The sequence below is a fragment of the Musca autumnalis genome, unplaced genomic scaffold (assembly GCF_047663935.1).
Source record: "Musca autumnalis isolate F117 unplaced genomic scaffold, ASM4766393v1 scaffold_2, whole genome shotgun sequence".
Lineage (NCBI taxonomy): Eukaryota > Metazoa > Arthropoda > Insecta > Diptera > Muscidae > Musca > Musca autumnalis.
Genome location: NW_027411755.1, coordinates 199,295,678 through 199,313,246, shown reverse-complemented (window position 1 = coordinate 199,313,246; position 17,569 = coordinate 199,295,678). Strand labels below are relative to the sequence as shown.

The 17,569-nt window shown below is 31.0% G+C and overlaps 1 protein-coding gene across 2 annotated transcripts in view; it reads left to right on the top strand.

Annotated features, from left to right (window-relative positions):
• Positions 1–443: 443 nt before the first annotated feature.
• Positions 444–17,569, top strand: part of Col4a1 (Collagen type IV alpha 1) — a 30,490-nt gene continuing 13,364 nt past the window's right edge. The window contains exons 1-3 of one of the 2 annotated variants that reach the window (XM_073970566.1): positions 444–505; positions 1,305–1,445; positions 17,002–17,050. In XM_073970566.1, the coding sequence (XP_073826667.1) occupies positions 1,426–1,445; positions 17,002–17,050 (69 nt within the window). In that variant the 5' untranslated portion in view covers positions 444–505; positions 1,305–1,425. Of the gene's footprint in view, positions 506–701; positions 1,065–1,304; positions 1,446–17,001; positions 17,051–17,569 lie in introns of those variants that run through there. The other variant, XM_073970565.1, reaches the window with a different exon arrangement.

Here is a 17,569-nt window from a genome sequence, read left to right as displayed (position 1 = left end):
GTCACATATAGTGTATGACACCATGTGTGTCGAATAGAAGATGTGTGATAATTTCATCATCATCGTCATACACGGATAGAGTCTGTGTGTACAAAGGAGCAGCAGTATGTCGTCTATACATATATTCACCAATACCACCGCAACTTGCATGTGAACATAGAAGAATTATTTTATTGATTCAAACGATCGATCGTTCGGCTGTTTGCTCGTTGTTTCGTTTTTCATTCGTTTGCTTTGCTCACACAATATACTTCTCTTACACAATTTCACACACATACACTCAGGTCTCTCTTAGAGCATTATATCATAGGCGAATGTACACACGATCAACCATCATATGGTATCTGCTAAAGCATTGCCTCATCCACAAGCTGTATACATATACGCCAAGAGAGTGTGTGTGTGTGTGCGTGTAGCCTATGTTGAATATTGAATTTTACTGTGAGATGATGCTTTACTGTTGACTGCAATTTATACTATAATTAGTCGTGTTCTGCCTTCGCAAGTAAGTAGTAGGTTCAGTTTAGAACATTGTCCAAGAAAAAAAGTAACGCCGAAGGAGACAAACAAATTTACATATAACAAGAAAAAAACCAGCCAGCAAAGAAAGCAGTCACCAAACATCACATCATCGACGAAACGAAAACACGAAGAGTTCGAAACACGAACTTAAGTAAAAAACCACAACACTGCTAATGTTTGTGCATTTTCTCTAAATTCTCCAGTCATCAGTACGCTCCAGTCGATCTCCACAAACGGATCGACGCGCTGTTTGCACGAACCAAAGAAAAAGAAAAACTGAAATCGAAAAAACATACCTTTTTCCCACTTCCGTCCGTTCTCCCTTTTTGAGTCCAAAGCCAAGAACCAAAGAAAGAAAAAAAGGGAGCAAATGGATGGGGTTCACCGTTAACTTGGATTAGAAAAAATTAAAAAAAAAACAACTAAACTTTAAAAAAAGAAAAGTTCAAATGAATTTGTAGTTCTTTTTATAAAACATTAGTTTAGTTTACAAAAAAAAAAATTGAAAAAAATAAAGCAGCGAATAACTTCCAGTAATCAAAGTAATTTCAAACAAATGAACATGTGTTTAAATTTTAATTATATTTTATATAAATTTTAATATTGAAAAAATTTGAAATTAAGTGTTAAAAGTGTTGTTGTGTTTTTGTTTCGTCTTCTTGTGTGTTTGTGTGTTTTCTTCATCGGCAAAAATTACTTTTTTTTAAACAAAGGAAGTGTCCCGTGTTTTAAACGTTTATTCTTCTTCTTCTCTTTTTTGTTTTCTCCTTCATCATCATTAGGAGGTTATCGCGAAAAACCATAGAAATTTCTTCTCAATTATCGATTTTTATTTTTTAATTACTAAACTCCGTGGTGGATCGTTAAGGAAACGGAAATACACGCATACAAAATTGGGGTATAATGGAGCCCCTGTGGAAGCGGTAAGTAAAAAGAGAAAGACATACATATATACACACCTATTAAATATAAAACAAATAATTATATAAATATTTAATATAAAAATAATATTTATTTAATATTTATTTTAATAAAATGAAAAAAAAAATATTTTAAATCTTTGAACAAAAATCAAATAATTAAATACATTTATGGCCTGTTTCTCTAAGGCGATTCGAATACAAATTCGTCCGAAATACTAGCAAACTTCTTTTTCTGAAAATTAATTGTTAATTGTTTTTATTGACAACAACAACAGGAGTTTGATATAATTCGAAAGAATTTGAATTCCAATCGTCTTTGAGAAACAGGCCATTACTAAAATTAAAAAAGCTTTTTTATTTTAAAAAATGTAAACTTAAAATAGAAAAAGCAAAGCCAATAAAGCTTCGTGGGGTATAATATGTAATTATATGTAAAACTTTTATGAAATAAAAAATAAATAAAAAATAAATAAATAGTTCTGTATGACTTGAAAAAAATTATAAATATTTAATAAAAAACATATAAAGATTTTTAAGCTTTAAAAATCGCATAGTTATTTGTAAAATAAAATTAAAAAGTTTCTTTTTTTTAGTAAAATATAATAATTAAAAATTAACAATTAATAAATAAATTAATTAAAAATTTCATTTTTTTCTCAACTTGTTTATTTATTTTTTACTATTAAATAACTTAAATTAAAAACATTTGTTTATACACACCTTTTAAATATAAAACAGATTGATATATAAGTAAAACGAATAATTAAATATTAATCATTAAATAACAATAATAGTTCCACAAACATCCCAGAAGGGACAAGGGAGACTTCATCATTAATATTAATCAGTAATCAATCATTAAAAAATAATAATTAAACATTAACGATTAAAATTTAATAATTAAAAATTAATATTTAATATTTAATAACAAAATAAATAAAAAATATTTTATGTTTAACAAAAAGTAAGTAAATTGTAAAGTAAATTGAAAAAGAAAAATTATTATTTAATATTTTTTTTCAAGACTTTTTTAATTATTTTTATTTGTTATTTTTTTAATAGTTATTTTTTAATTACTAATTAAAAATAATTACTCAATATTTTTTCAAAACTTTTTTAATTCCTTTTAAATGTTAATTTTTTTTAATAGTTAATTTTTAATTACTAATTCAAATTATTATTATTATAATTATTTTTATTTGTTATTTATACCCTATACCACAATGTGGAAAAGGGTATAATAAGTTTGTTTTCCCAAAAATTCATGTAACGCCGCGAAATATTCGTCGTAGACCCCTCATGTGGTATACCAAACTTCATATCTCGACGAGATAAAGCGATTTAGCGATGTGTGTCCGTCCGTCCGTCCGTCCGTCTGTCCGTCCATTAAAAATTGTAATCAAGCTAGAGGCCGCAATTATGGACCGATTGTCACGAAATTTAGTATGGAGGTCGGGTTTGGACCAGAATAGAACTGATTAGTTTTTGGCGATGATCGTGAAATGTTAAAGGGATGAAATGGACCAAAAACAAAATTTTTGCTCGATTTTGTAGCCGCTCTGTAGGTCGCAATAATAGTCCGATCGGCGCGAAATTTTAAACGTAGTTTTGGTTTGAGATGAAGAAGTAGCGTGCAAGTCAACGGTATGATCGGATAATATTTAGCGGGTTAAATTGATCAAAACTTTTGTGTGAAAATTGGTAAAATTTCTAATGCACATCTTATAACTTTATCCCAAGAAGACGCGTTTAGTGGTATAGGGTATCACATGGTCGGCCCCGTCCGACTATAGTCTGTTCTTACTTGTTTTTTTAATAGTTAATTTTTAATTACTAATTAAAAATAATTATTTGATATTTTTTTAAAACTTTTTTAATTATTTTTAATTGTTAATTTTTTAATAGTTAATTTTTCATTAGTAATTAAAAATAATTATTTGATAATTTTTAATAAGTAATTAAAAATAAACTATTAAAAAAATAAACAATTAAAAATAATTAAAAAAACTTTAAAAAAAATTTCAAATAATTATTTTTAATTAGTAATTAGTAATTAAATTAAAAAAGTTTTGAAAAAATATTAAATAATTATAAAAATATTAAAAAAAATAAAAATAATTATTTAATATTTTTTCAAAACTTTTTTAATTATTTTCAATTGTTTATGTTTTTAGTTAATATTTAATTACTAATTAATTACAAATTAAAAATTAATAATTAAACAAGTTTTGAAAAAATATTAAATAATTATTTTTATTTTTTTAATATTTTTATAATTATTTAATATTTTTTCAAAACTTTTTTAATAACTTTTAATTGTTAATTTTTTTTAATAGTTAATTTTTAATTACTAATTCAAATTATTATTATTATTATTATTATTATTATTATTATTATTATTATTATTATTATTATTATTATTATTATTATTTTTATTTTTATTTGTTAATTTTTTTTTTAATAGTTAATTTTTAATAACTAATTAAAAATAAATATTTGATATTTTTTAAAACATTTTTAATTATTTTTAATTGTTAATTTTTTAATAGTTTATTTTTAATTAGTAATTAAAAATTAACTATTAAAAAAATTAACAATTTAAAATAATTAAAAAAGTTTTGAAAAAATATTAAATAATTATTTTTCTTCAAAACTTTTTTTAATTTATTTCATTAAATTTTAATGGTTAATTTTTAATTGTTACATTTAAACATTAAAAACTTTTTAATTATTATATCCTACACCACACTGGTAAGGGGTATTATGTCTTCGTGCATTCGTATGTAACATACACAAGTAAAAAAGTGTCAGTCGGGTTTTCCGACAGATATATACCCTCAGCCAATGTGAAGCGAAACTTTTACCTCCGGACAGATCGAATGTATTTAAGGTCTCTTCAGAATTTTGTGGCCCTTTTTTGGACATTTGAACTTGCCGACAAAAATCTGGATTAGAAATTAACTGCACTAAAACACAAATGTTGAACTTTTGTGGGTGAGGTACCCTTAGGGAGGACCGATATGTGCCATTTTAGAAGTTAAACTAAATTTTGAAAAAAAAATATAAAGAGATCAAAAGTTTGGACCAAATTGGTTGCCCCATTCAAGTAATATCGTTCTAGCATTTTAGTGAAATTTTTTAAATATTGGGGAGAAGTACCGAATGTTGTGGACCGGTATTGCCCATGAAACTAAGTTTGGATATAATATGACGAAGACCAAATGTTGGACCAAATCGGTTGAACAGTTCGAGAGTTATCGTGTTCTTAAACCGCCACATACTTATGTTGACTTAGGGTTTTTTTACACCTTTCGGGCTGTTTTCGCAAGAAATATGGACTTGCCCTTTAAAAAAACGTTTACCGTCGAAGTGGAGGTAGCGAATGCAAATAGCTTCAACAAAAATCAAAGTGATTCGAGAGCAGGTCTTAAAGTGAAATTATTTGAAATTTTGTGTGAGAGGTACCAGAAGGAGTAGACAAATATAGTCCATATTCGAACCTGATCTATATCTGGTAGATATATTAGGATGTGCAAAGTATAGATTACATCGGTCACTCCCTTCAAGAGTTATCGCGCCCAAAATTTTTCCGAACATTTTTGATGTTTTGTGGGGAGGTACCTGAAGGGGTGAACCCATACAGCCCATCTTCTAATTTAAACTATGTTTTGATAAAATATTACGAAGGCCAAATTTTGGACCGAATCGACAGATCCCTTCGAGAGTTATCATGCGCTCCAACCACTACACTAGTTGTCATAGGGGATTTTTGCACCTTTCCGGGCATTTTCTCAGGTAGTATGGACTTGCCCCTGATGAAACTTGTGCCGACTTATGGGGGGCAGGGAATACAAGTTGCCAAAACAAAAATCGAAGCGATTCGAAACTGAACTTTTCCGAAATTTAGTGTGGGAGGTACCCGAAGGAGTGGACCGATTGAGTCTATATTGAAACATTATCTAAGTCTGATACACATTTTACCATGGGCAAAGTATGGACCAAATCGGTTACTCCCTTCAAGAGATATCGTGCGCACAAATTTTCCGAACATTTTCGAAGTTTTGTGGGGGAGGTACCTGAAGGAGTGGACCGATATAGCCCATCATCGAACTTAAACTAAGTTTGGACAAAAGATTACGAAAGCCAAATTTTGGACCGAATCGGTTCATCCCTTCGAGAGTTATCGTGCGCTCCAGCCAGCCAGACAGACGGACTGACATTGCTCAATCGACTCCAAATTGTCTGAAACACATTTCGTCCAAACATACTTGGGTCTAAAGCCATTATTTCGATGAGGCACATTTTGCCTGTTAGCATATATGCTGAGGGTATAAAAAGCTAATATCTTTGTTTTATTTAAAAATATACATATGTACATAAATATATAACAAAAAATCAGTTTAAGGTTGAAATTAAAAGAGTTAAAATGTAATTAAAAATCATTTTATGTTAAAATATACAAATTAACAATAAAAAATAATTAAAAAAAGTTTTGATGAAAATTATTTTTTTATTTATTTATTTTGTTATTAAATTTGAATAGTTTATTTTTATTTGTTACATTTTAACATTTAACGCTTTTTAATCATATTTTAACAATAACTATGCGATTTTATACGTTTAAAAAATAATTCATTGTTTTAATTTCAACTTTAAAATGTTTTTTTATTAAATATTTATAATATTTTTCAAGTTAAACAAATGTATTAGCTCTTTTATTTTTAGTTTAAACTTTTAATTTCAAATTAAAAACAAAGCTTTTATTAAATGCACTTTTATAATTTAAATTAAAAAAGCTTTCTATATTAAAAGTTTAAACTAAAAAATAAACAAAAACTTGAAAAAAATTATAAGAATTTATTAAAAAAAATATTATATAATTAAATTAGTAATTAAAAATTAATCATTTAAATTTATTAATTAAAAATTAATAATTAATATTTAATGATAAAATATTTTTTAGTTTTGAAAAAGAATAAATAATTAATAATTATTTAAACACACTTTTTTAATTAAATTAAAAAAAGCTTTTTTAAGTTCAAAAATTAAACTGAAAATAGAAAAAGCTAATATTTTTGTTTAATTTAAAAATATATACATATGTACATAAATATATAACAAAAAATCAGTTTAAGGTTGAAATTAAAAGAGTTAAAATATAATTAAAAAGCTTTTTATGTTAAAATATAAAAATTAACAAAAAATACCAATTAAAAAATTAACAATTTAAAAAATTAAAAAAAGTTTTGAAGACTATTATTTTTTATATATTTATTTTGTTACTAAATTTTAATAGTTTATTTTTATTTGTTACATTTTAACATTAAAAGCTTTTTAATTATATTTTAACAATAACTATGCGACTTTATACTTTTAAAAAATAATGCTTTGTGTTAATTTAAACTTTAAATTTTTTTATTAAATATGTATTTATAATTTTTTTTCAAGTTAAACAAATGTATTGGTTCTTTTATTTTTAGTTTAAACTTTTAATTTAAAATTAAAGAAAGCTTTTATTTAATTTATTATTTTTAATATAAATTAAAAAATCTTTCTATTTTAAAAGTTTAAACTAAAAAATAAACAAAAACTTGAAAAAAAATTACAAAAATTTATTAAAAAAATATTTAAAAAAAAAGAAATAATGTTTTTATACCCTCCGCCATAATATTATATTCGTCATACCGTTTGTATTTCTTTTTAATATTTTTCTAAAAAATGTTTACAATTTTTTTAAAAAAAAATTTACTATTTTTTTTAATTTTTATAATTTTTTTTCAAGTTTTTGTTTATTTTTTAGTTTAAACTTTTAAAATAGAAAGCTTTTTGATTTAAATTAAAATATATATATATACATATTCTTGATCAGCATACAAATTTAAGTCGATATTACCGCGTCCGTCCGTACGTTTGTCTTTTAAAATCAAGATACAGCTCGCTCGTATTGAAAATGGGGTATATCGGTCCATGTTTTGATATAGCCACCATTGAAAAGTACCTCCCGATTTTCTTTATTTTGAAGTTTGTGGCCTCATATCGCACCGAAATGGCTGAAATTTGGTATTTTGTCTTCGTTGAGGGTATAAAACATTGCAACTGTCGGTATAGGTTCACGTCTTTATATGGCCCCCCATAGAACGGTACCTTTCGATTTTCGTTATTTTGAACGTTTGCGGTTCAGGTCATAGTAGAGACTTGCAGTTACTGTCGGCTTTCTCGTCTTCGCTCAATACCGCGCCAAGGTAGCAAAAATGTTCAACTTGTTTAAGGGATTCAGTACCGATGTATAGTTGGTCTACACATTTATTTCGGCTGATAACCATTGCATCCGCATTAGGTCTACGCACGTCTTATCATTTTGTTTACGAACATATTTTTATTTTGTTGTACGTTTTCTTGTTTGTGGGCTATTATAGCCACATCGTCTGCATAGGTTAAAATTGATATTTTAACTGGTTGCATTATTCTCCACTTTTCCGATATTAAATGCTTGAAATGATTTCTTACACGTCGTGAATCGTGAATTAGAATTATAAATAAATATAGACTCAATTTGTGTGCAACAGTATATTAAAGGGTTTTTTTCTGATATTTGCCTCATTGTGAATAACAAGTCTGAAATCACCGATCTAATTACGACTGTTCTTCTTCGAGTTGGTCTTCGATTTTACACCTAAATATGTTCGTTAGGATTCTTGAGTACATTTTTTCTTCGACTGATAGAAGTGATACTTCTCGATGTTTTTGAAATTCTTGGTTATCGCCCTTTTTGAATATGGGGTTGATGATGGCTATCTGCTGGTCACTGGGTATCGTGGCCGTGGTCTATGGTACATTTATCATTTCGAGTAGCATTTCTTCTCCTGTTTCACCCATGTATTTCAGTAGTGCGATTCTCTAACTAATTTTTTGAGTTACCGACAAATGTCGGTAAAATGAAAATGCTTATAATTTCGGTAATTAACGTTATTATTCGGTAAGTTAGCGACCAATGAAAAGTGGTCGAAAAGTTGTACCAATATCAACAGTGTTGTCACCTTTTATTTCAACTTTTCATTCATAGTTTTGCGTTTTAATGTTACCGATTTTTGTCGGAACTCAAAAAATGAGTTACAGAATCGCACTACAGAAGTTCTGAGGCTATATCATCGCGACGTACTGCTTTCCCCAATTTCATTTCTGTAGAGATTGAACATGCTCTTGCTTTGTCATTATATTTGCTCCATTTTTATCTTTATTGGTATTCGTTCCGCGACGGGCTTTCTGTCACCATTTATCCATTACCATGCCATTACCTGTTAATCGTCCCTCCTTCTTTACTATGAATGAATTTGATGCGGCACTCTTCTGGTTCTGATTGTAGTTTTCTTCCATACATTTTACAAATTTCTCCCACGAATCCCATTTCGATTGGAGAACAATTTTCTTGACTTATTTATTCGTTGTTCTTTCACGAAGGAAAAAAGGCCTCTCTAACATATGTCCCAAACATATTTTGCAGTAAACATATATTTGTTTGCAATCAGTCCCAAACATAACATGTTTGGATCCTGCAAACAAATTTATGTTTGGGTGCAAACAAACATTTGTTTAGATGTAATATAAATACAAAACCAAAAGCTACAAAAACAAGCATATGCAGAGGACGCTTACTGAGTACAAAGGAGCGTAGATATCAATGTAAAACACATTGAAGTGTATGCTCACTTGCGCTCAGTAAGCGCTCATTAGCTATCTCAAACATATACACACATTTATAAATGGTGGTGTTTTTTATTGAAGGGCATAGAAAAAAGGCAAAAGCAACAACAGACACATAGGTACATTAAAATTCCAAAGAAATACATACAAGACTTTAAAAAAAGAAAAACGTAATGAAATTATTTATAAAAAGTCATACTTTTAAAAAGAAAACATATATAGAAACATCGTTGAACGCTTCTCCTTAGTTGTTAAATAAAACACATTTTCCTCAAAGTTGAAGTCATCAGTGGGAAATCGGTATCTGGAAATAAATATAATGTAATAAATAGGTACATCGATATTTCAAATATACATATGTATGTATTTATATGAAAAATGTATTGATGTAATTACCAGTATTAAATGCGATTTCTTCCTTGTCCAATAAAATATTTCCATTCACCTTTTTGATTCAATTATAAAATGTATTGGGCATTTAATTTACTAAAAAGCACCATTTCTTAATGAAAACACAAAACACCGATTTATTCATTCACTTTACCGTCTTTACTCAACGATTGTATTTAGAAAATTGAAGAAAAAAGAACAAAATTTTTTTTCTTTTCTTTTCTTTCTTGGTTAACAACAACAAAGCACGAAACACACGTGTTTGGCCGCATACACACCACCATTTATTATAAAACAGCATTCCGCAGCCGCGAGAGCCCTGCTGTTACTCTCCTTGACAAAAATCCTCTCTCTACCCATAAAAAATATGGGAAATATGGAAAATATGTTGGTATCCAAACAAAATAAATTGAGATATGTTACATAATGTTGCAAACCGATATATTTGTTTGGACACAAACAAATCATGTCCCAAACAAATATTTGTTTGGATCCAAACATATGTATTTCTAACATATATTTTTCTGCGTGTTGTAATGGTTATAGTTTGTTGATGTATGCCTTCCATTTTGTTTTCTTTTCTCAGACTTCGTTTTCATAGTGTTATCAATAGGATTTTAAAATTAGTCCACAAGGTGTCTACACTCCCATTTAGATGTGATGATCTAAGTTCATTTGACTTTTCGGTTACTTTTGGAGGAAATTTTTCTTGGGTCGCAATGGATTTTTATTTTTTTTTTTTTTTTTAAAGTCCTTTGCATTAATTTGCTTCTCCGGGTTTGGTTTCTTAGGTTCGCAAAAGCTAGGCAATGACGGATGTAATGCATGATCTGCATTCACTATTTTCTGCACATCTTATTTAGTGAAGGTGTGCTTGTAGCCCGAGGTGTCATATAATGATACCTGTCAGTCTACTAATATCTACCTTACTCATTAAAAGTAAATCCATTGTCTTAAGGGATAGGAATGGAAAGCAATAATCGATTTTTCGAATTTTCTATTTTGGTCTAAAAGTAAAAATGCGATTTTTCGGTCTTGCGATTCTTTCAGTTGTCTTAAAACTCTTTTTCATAACCGCAGAAAATCGATTATAATCGACTATTCGTCGATTTTCGAGTTTTCTTTTGAAACTGTAAAACCGGCAAAAGTGTTTTGACTGTCGACTGTTCGGAAATATCGATAAATGTCAAACTGTCCAGCACCCACAAAATATTTTGTGGTTGCCTGATGACTGACAAAAATGAACGGCCACACTGGCAAGCAAACGATTATTTGAGCAAAAGTGACAGTCAAAACTGATCGTGTGTACCCCACTTAAAACCGCCAAGTCCACAATCTATGGGCAAAGTCGAAAATCGATCACAAGATAATCGATTATGCGATTTTCTCTCCAGACAAAAGTCGACTACGATTTTTAGATTTTTGACTGCAAAAAGTCGATTAATCGGTTAACGAAAAGTCGACTTACCTATCCCTAGTTGGTCTTGGGTTATCAATCAACCAGTTCAGACACTCTGTTGTGATCCCTCAAGTTGTAAACACATCCAACGTTTGAGTAAACTTTCGTGTCATTTCTGGTAGATTTTTAAAAGACAAAGTGCTGTCAAGTTTCCTTTTTTCTTTATTCTTCTACATGAAATGACTCAAAACTTTACCCAAACGTTGGATGTGTTTAGGGCTTCAGACTTCTGGCTGAAGAATCGTGTTCTTCAATATAAAGTCTCAGTTCCGTTCTCCAACCCCCCTAGCACTGAATCATCTGTTTATCCGACTGATACTATATAATCTACTGAATCATCTGTAGTGACCCTTAATATGCGTTGGTGGTATGTTTGGTGGTATCTTTCCCTATGGTTTTTTAGCTGCAATGACCGCTTCATACCTTATCCGGATGGAGTGAACGAATAAAATTGTTTCTAAAACTCTGGTTTACTTTCTCCTCTTTCTCATACATTCTTTGGACTTTTTGTAGTATTTCCATGTTACATTTTTCGCCCATAGATGTCCAACATATTACAGCGATGTACAATAGAACCGATCTAATTACGACTTTTTCAAACATTGTGTCATCCATGAATCTATATCCCAATTTTGAATCTTCTACATGTTGACCAACATCTGTAGGCTTTATTAGCCCTCTCGGGGATATGATTTTTTTCATTTATGTTATCCATCCAAATTTATTTGAAATGTTTATTGTTCTATTCAAGAAAACGGATTCTTTGAAATCTCCCATTTTCGTTCGTCATTCTGGTTAACATTCAGACCTCTTAGTCTAGCCCAGTTGTAAGCTGTTTTTGGAGCCGAAGTAAGGATTTTTGGACCAAATCCGTTTCAGGCGATTTTGAGTCGATTTAGTCTGTCCGTATATCTGCCTGGCTGGTTGGTACGCCTGATAACTCTCAAATGGACCAATCGATTTGGCTCAAACTTTGCCACTCGTTATATTTTCGCCAAACCTTGATCAAGGTCGAATGTGGGCCCACTCTTTCGGATAAGGAAGTATGTAGCCAAATTTGCACATCTTTCAGAGATAGATCAGTAGGGCCTTTCTCTAACTCATTTTTAGAGTTACCGACAATTGTCGGTAAACTTAAAATGCCTATAATTTCGTTAATTACCGATGTTTTTTCGTTAAGTTAGCGACGAATAAAAAGCAGTCGTAATGTTCTACCGATAGCAAGAGTGTTGTCAACTTTTATTTGAACTTTTCATTCATAATTTTGCTTTTAAATTTTTACCGATTTTTGTCGGTAACTCAAAATATTGAATATTGTGTGGCCACCATTATGACGCCAAATTTTTTTTCGATTACAAGTCCATACTTCCTAAAATAATGGCCGCAAAAGCTCTAAGAAACACTGTCGACATCAACTCGAATGACCGATGAGCACTATAACTTATGAATTGTATCGGATTTGACCGTAAAATCTGTTCCAACAACAACATCTTCGGGTACAACCTAGGGATAGGTAAGTCAACTTTCGATTAATCGCCTTTTTGCAGTCAAAAGTCTAAAATTCGTAGTCGAACTTTGTCTGGAGGGAAAATCGTATAATCCATTATCTTGTGATCGATTTTCGAGTTTGTCCATAGATTAGGTCTGTGCGATAACTCAGCAAGTTCCAGCAACCTCTCTCAGTGAATTTTACTCTCTCAAGCTAGAAAAATTGCAGAAAGTTATCGAACAGCATTTTGCAAAAACTTGCAAGAAAGTCAGCTGTTTCCGAAAATGTATGAAATTTGTTTTTGTTTCTTTTGATATTATATACCAAACGGAACAAAAACATAAATTTTAAAATTGCAGTTTACTTATTTAATGCTTTAATCCTATCCACAATGCTTTAGAATCTATAAAAATGTGAAATTGTGAAATTTTCTTGGTCAAAAATGTTAACATTTCATGTTGTTTACATTGAACAGCTGATTAAAAGTCAGCTGGCCGAACTTAAAAATTTTTACGGGACAAATTTTCCCAACAAAAATTTGCAAGTTCTCAGTCACAAAACTCTCCAAACTCGCTCTCTTTTGCGGACAATTTTGTTATCGAACAGCATTCAGTAAAAATTTGTACGAATTTGTAAAAGTTGTTGGGTTATCGTACAGACTTGAGCCGCTCAGTGCACACTTCGACTAACTCCACTTTTTGAAAAATTTGAGATTTTTGTGTCAAAGCCTTTGATATCGCCATATGTATTTATGATTATAATATCTTTCCTGAATAATAAAGATGAGCACCTTTAAATAACAAGTTTTTATTGACCACTGAATAATATGCACTTTTTTTCAGTGCACACTTCGATTAACTCCACATTCAAATGTAGCTCTGCTCGCAACGTGTACATGCAATACTCTTTCGGCTTTTGTTGAAACCATAGATGGCCTTTAGAAAATTATGACGTATATAACATACATTTTTGACGTATATTACATACGTCGAAAACGTCGTAAACCTAGCCATGAAGAATGACGCTAACATAAAGCTAACATGAATTAATTACAAATATTGTTTTATAACCGAACTGCCAACATTAATTTTTATGTGAAACCTGTAATATATGTGTATAAAACTAAGTTTTTCGTTAATAAAAAAATTCAAAACCTAACTTTATTACTTTTTTCAGTGCACACTTCGATTAACTCCACCATTACCACAACATTACTAACGATTGTTTGTTGACTATTGTTTTTATTTTATTTTATATACCGTTAGATGAAAGCTATACCTGCTATTATGCATTCTACATTATATATTTGAATCCATATTATCAGGGGAATTTTAAAAAACAATATACATTTCATCATTGCTTTTCTCAACTTTTTGTTTTATGGAGTTAGTCGAAGTGTGCTCTGAACGCTTCACTTATTGCTGAATGAAAAAGTCGAAAGTCGAGTTTTAAATCGCATTTTTAGTTTTAGACCAAACTGGAAAAGTCGAAAATTCAATTATTGCTTTCCATTACCTATCTTTAGGACATCCCTTACAAAACTTTAATGTTTTCTTTTAAATTATATTTAAGGGCTGGTACTCTTAGTGTTTTCTGTTTACAGCGATATACTGGCGAGTCCTCGTATGCTTCCTGGCAAAACAATCAAAAGCTCTAAAAACTCACATCAATGGCTGTGGCCACAATAATCTAAAGGAGTGACAGACATATCCTTCCAACCTTTGAACATCGTAATATTTCTCCTGGACGAACAACAAGTTCCAGGAAGGTGTACATCGGACAACATTTTCAGACAAGACCTTCGGGTACCTCCCTCCCTCTCAATAGCTTTAAAATTTCGCTTAATTGCTCCTCCTTTCTTGTGGATGGGATATAGAATGTTAAAGCTTATGAGCGTTTTTGCATCCAGCTCGGCTGTTAAACCGTCGGCCTTAGCATTCTTTAACTGTCTTTACCTCATCCTGGCCAGGCTCAATACCATCTTCTAAGAATGGATCTGTGTCTTCTCTACTACTGAATACCAATAGTTTGGAAAAATGTTCTTTCCATAAGCTGAGCAAGCTATCGGTACATGTTACATTGCTCGTCTCTACAGGAGGAGATGCCAGTACCAAAACTATCAGTTTGATGTTCCACTCGTTGGTCGGATTTTTTCATCTTGACTCGATTTTCTCACACTCACCCGTGCGTTAGGCGTTACTTGTAGCAATGGACCGACGTAGTCCATTTTGGAAGTATAGCTTATTTTCGGAGTCATTCCTTTCCTTTAGGTAGATATCGCGCCCAACAGAAATTTTAGTTGGTCGCCCTATAATTTAGAGCTTTCGACCATTATTTCAGGAATCATGAACATGCCCACTTAAAACATAATATTGCTGTAAACAGGACCACAAAAAGTGCCCTCGGTAAACATTCCCAAATGATACGCGAACAGGCCTTAAACTGCACTTTTTTAAGGGAGCTACCCTAAGGATTGGATCGATATGCCCATTTTTTAATCTATGTTTAGACAAAATATTACGAGACCCTATGTTTGAGTCAAATCGTTTGCTCCGTTTATGAGATATCGCGATAACCATGTTAGCGAATATTTTTGAACTTTAGTGGGGGAGGTACCGACAGAAGTCGACCAATAAATACCACATGCGAACTTTGTCTCAGTTTTCCGGTAATATTACTATATGCAAAGTTTGGAACAACTAAGTATCCAGTTCGGAAGTTGTCGTGCCACTACATATGGTGGTCGTGGGAGGTTTTAAAGCTTTCGGGATGTATGGACTTGCCCCTTAAAAAAAACTGGGGGCATCGAATATAGTGATAAGTAATGGAAAGCAATAATCGATTTTTCAACTTTTCGATTTTGGTCTAAAACTAAAAATTCGATTTTTCGGTCTTTCGATTATTTCAGTTGTCTTAAAACTCGACTTTTTCATAACTATTCGTCGGTTTTCGAGTTTTCTTTTGAAAATGTAAAACCGCCAAAAGTGTTAAGCGGGGTACACACGATCAGTTTTGACTCTCGACTTTTCGGAAATATCGATAAATATCAAACTGTCCAGCAACCACAAAATATTTTGTGGTTGCCTGATGACTGACAAAAATGAACGGCCACACTGGCATGCAAACGATTATTTAAGCAAAACTGACAGTCAAAACTGATCGTGTGTACCCCCCAGGTCCACAATCTATGGGCAAACTCGAAAATCGATCACAAGATAATCGATTATGCAATTTTCTTCCCACACAAAAGTCGACTACGATTTTTAGATTTTTGACTGCAAAAAGTCGATTAATCGATTAACCGAAAGTCTACTTACCTATCCCTAATCGAATACAAGTTGTTGCAATAATAACTAAAGCTATTCGAGGCCAATTCTTAAGCTGCACTTTTCCAACATTTTGTGTGGAAGATACCCGAAGGAGTGAACTGATATAGTCCATATTCCAATCTGATCTATATCTGATAGGAATATTACAATGTGCAAAGTATGTACCAGGTAATCGGGTACTACCTTCGAGACTTATTGCTCGCACCATTTTAGCGAAAAAGTTTTGTGGGGGAAGTACTCAAAGGATTGGACCGATAATTTACGAAAGATTGCGAAGTCCGAATCGTCTGATCAGTTCGAGAATTATCGTGCCCTCCAGCCAGTACACATGGCACCATAGGGTTTTTTACAACTTTCAAACTATTTCCTCTGGAAGTATGGACCTGCCCCCTGAAAAAAATTCTACCGTCGTAATGTTACAACAAATATCAAGGCGATTCGAGAGCAAGTCATAAACTGAACTTTTCCGAAAATTTGTGTGGGAGCTACCCGAAGGAGTGGACCAATAGAGTCCATATTGGAACCTCATCTATATGTGGTAGAAATTTCACGATGTCCAAAGTAAGGATCAATCAATCACAATGTTTGCGAACATATTTCAACTTGTGTGGCGGGTACCTGAAGTATTGGACCGATATGGCTAATTTTCGAATTTAAACTAAGTTTGGCTTAAAATATTACGAAGGCCAAATTTTGGAGCAAATTGGTTTATTCATCCGTTCGAGAGTTATCATGCGCTCCAGCCAGCCAGACAGACAAACGGACGGACGGACATTGCCATATCGAATCCAAATTGTCTAAAACGGATTTCGACCAAATATTCTTGGGCTCTAAAACCATAACCTCAGCTAAAACGATTCTCGAAGAGCCCTCAAGCTGATAGTATCAAAGTGGATATACCCACGGTAGCCTAATAGTTTCAAATATGAAATCTTAAATTTCATTTGGGAAATTTTTAAGAGAAAATTTAAAACAATGATGTCTTCAATAAATAAATAAAAACATACAAAATGAATACAATGCTCTAATATTCTCTTAACAATTTCCACACTAAAACGAAGAGAATTTAATTTTTTTTAATTTTAAGAGATCTTTACTAAACATATTATTCTCTTGAAAAAAAATGATCAAATTTAAAACTTGCAACACTTTAATAAATAATTATGCTCTCTTTTTTTCTCTTTATAGGCTACTGTTTGCCGCTGTATTTGCTGGAGCGTTTTTAGGAATAAATGCTGTAAGTATTTCTCTTCGGTTCTTCATTCATCAAATAACACCAATGTACACACACCCACACACACACATCCATACGTACCCCACTAAATGATGCAAGAAACTGGCATAAAAATGATAAGGAAAAATTGATTACAACAACAGCAGCAAAACGAAACAATGAAATTCAAAACAATTACAAATTGTTAGTTTTCTTTTTTTTTCCATCCATTTTCAATATCGAAATACATATTCGAATGTAACAAAACAAAAGGAAAAAAAATGTTGTAAATCTTGTTTTGAAATGATGATGTTGAGTAACGGAAATACCTACATATGTATGTATTGTGATTTGAAATGGTTAGAGATTATTTTTTAAAATAATCTTTTTTCAAAATGAATATTTGAAAATTTCAAAATTATGCCACAGCAGTTAAAAGCATCATTACACATTATATATTCGCATCAATTGGTATTAGGGAGAAACAAAAAGGCACAATAGGTAGACTAAATTACAAAAATTGCCTATATTTGTTGTACCGGA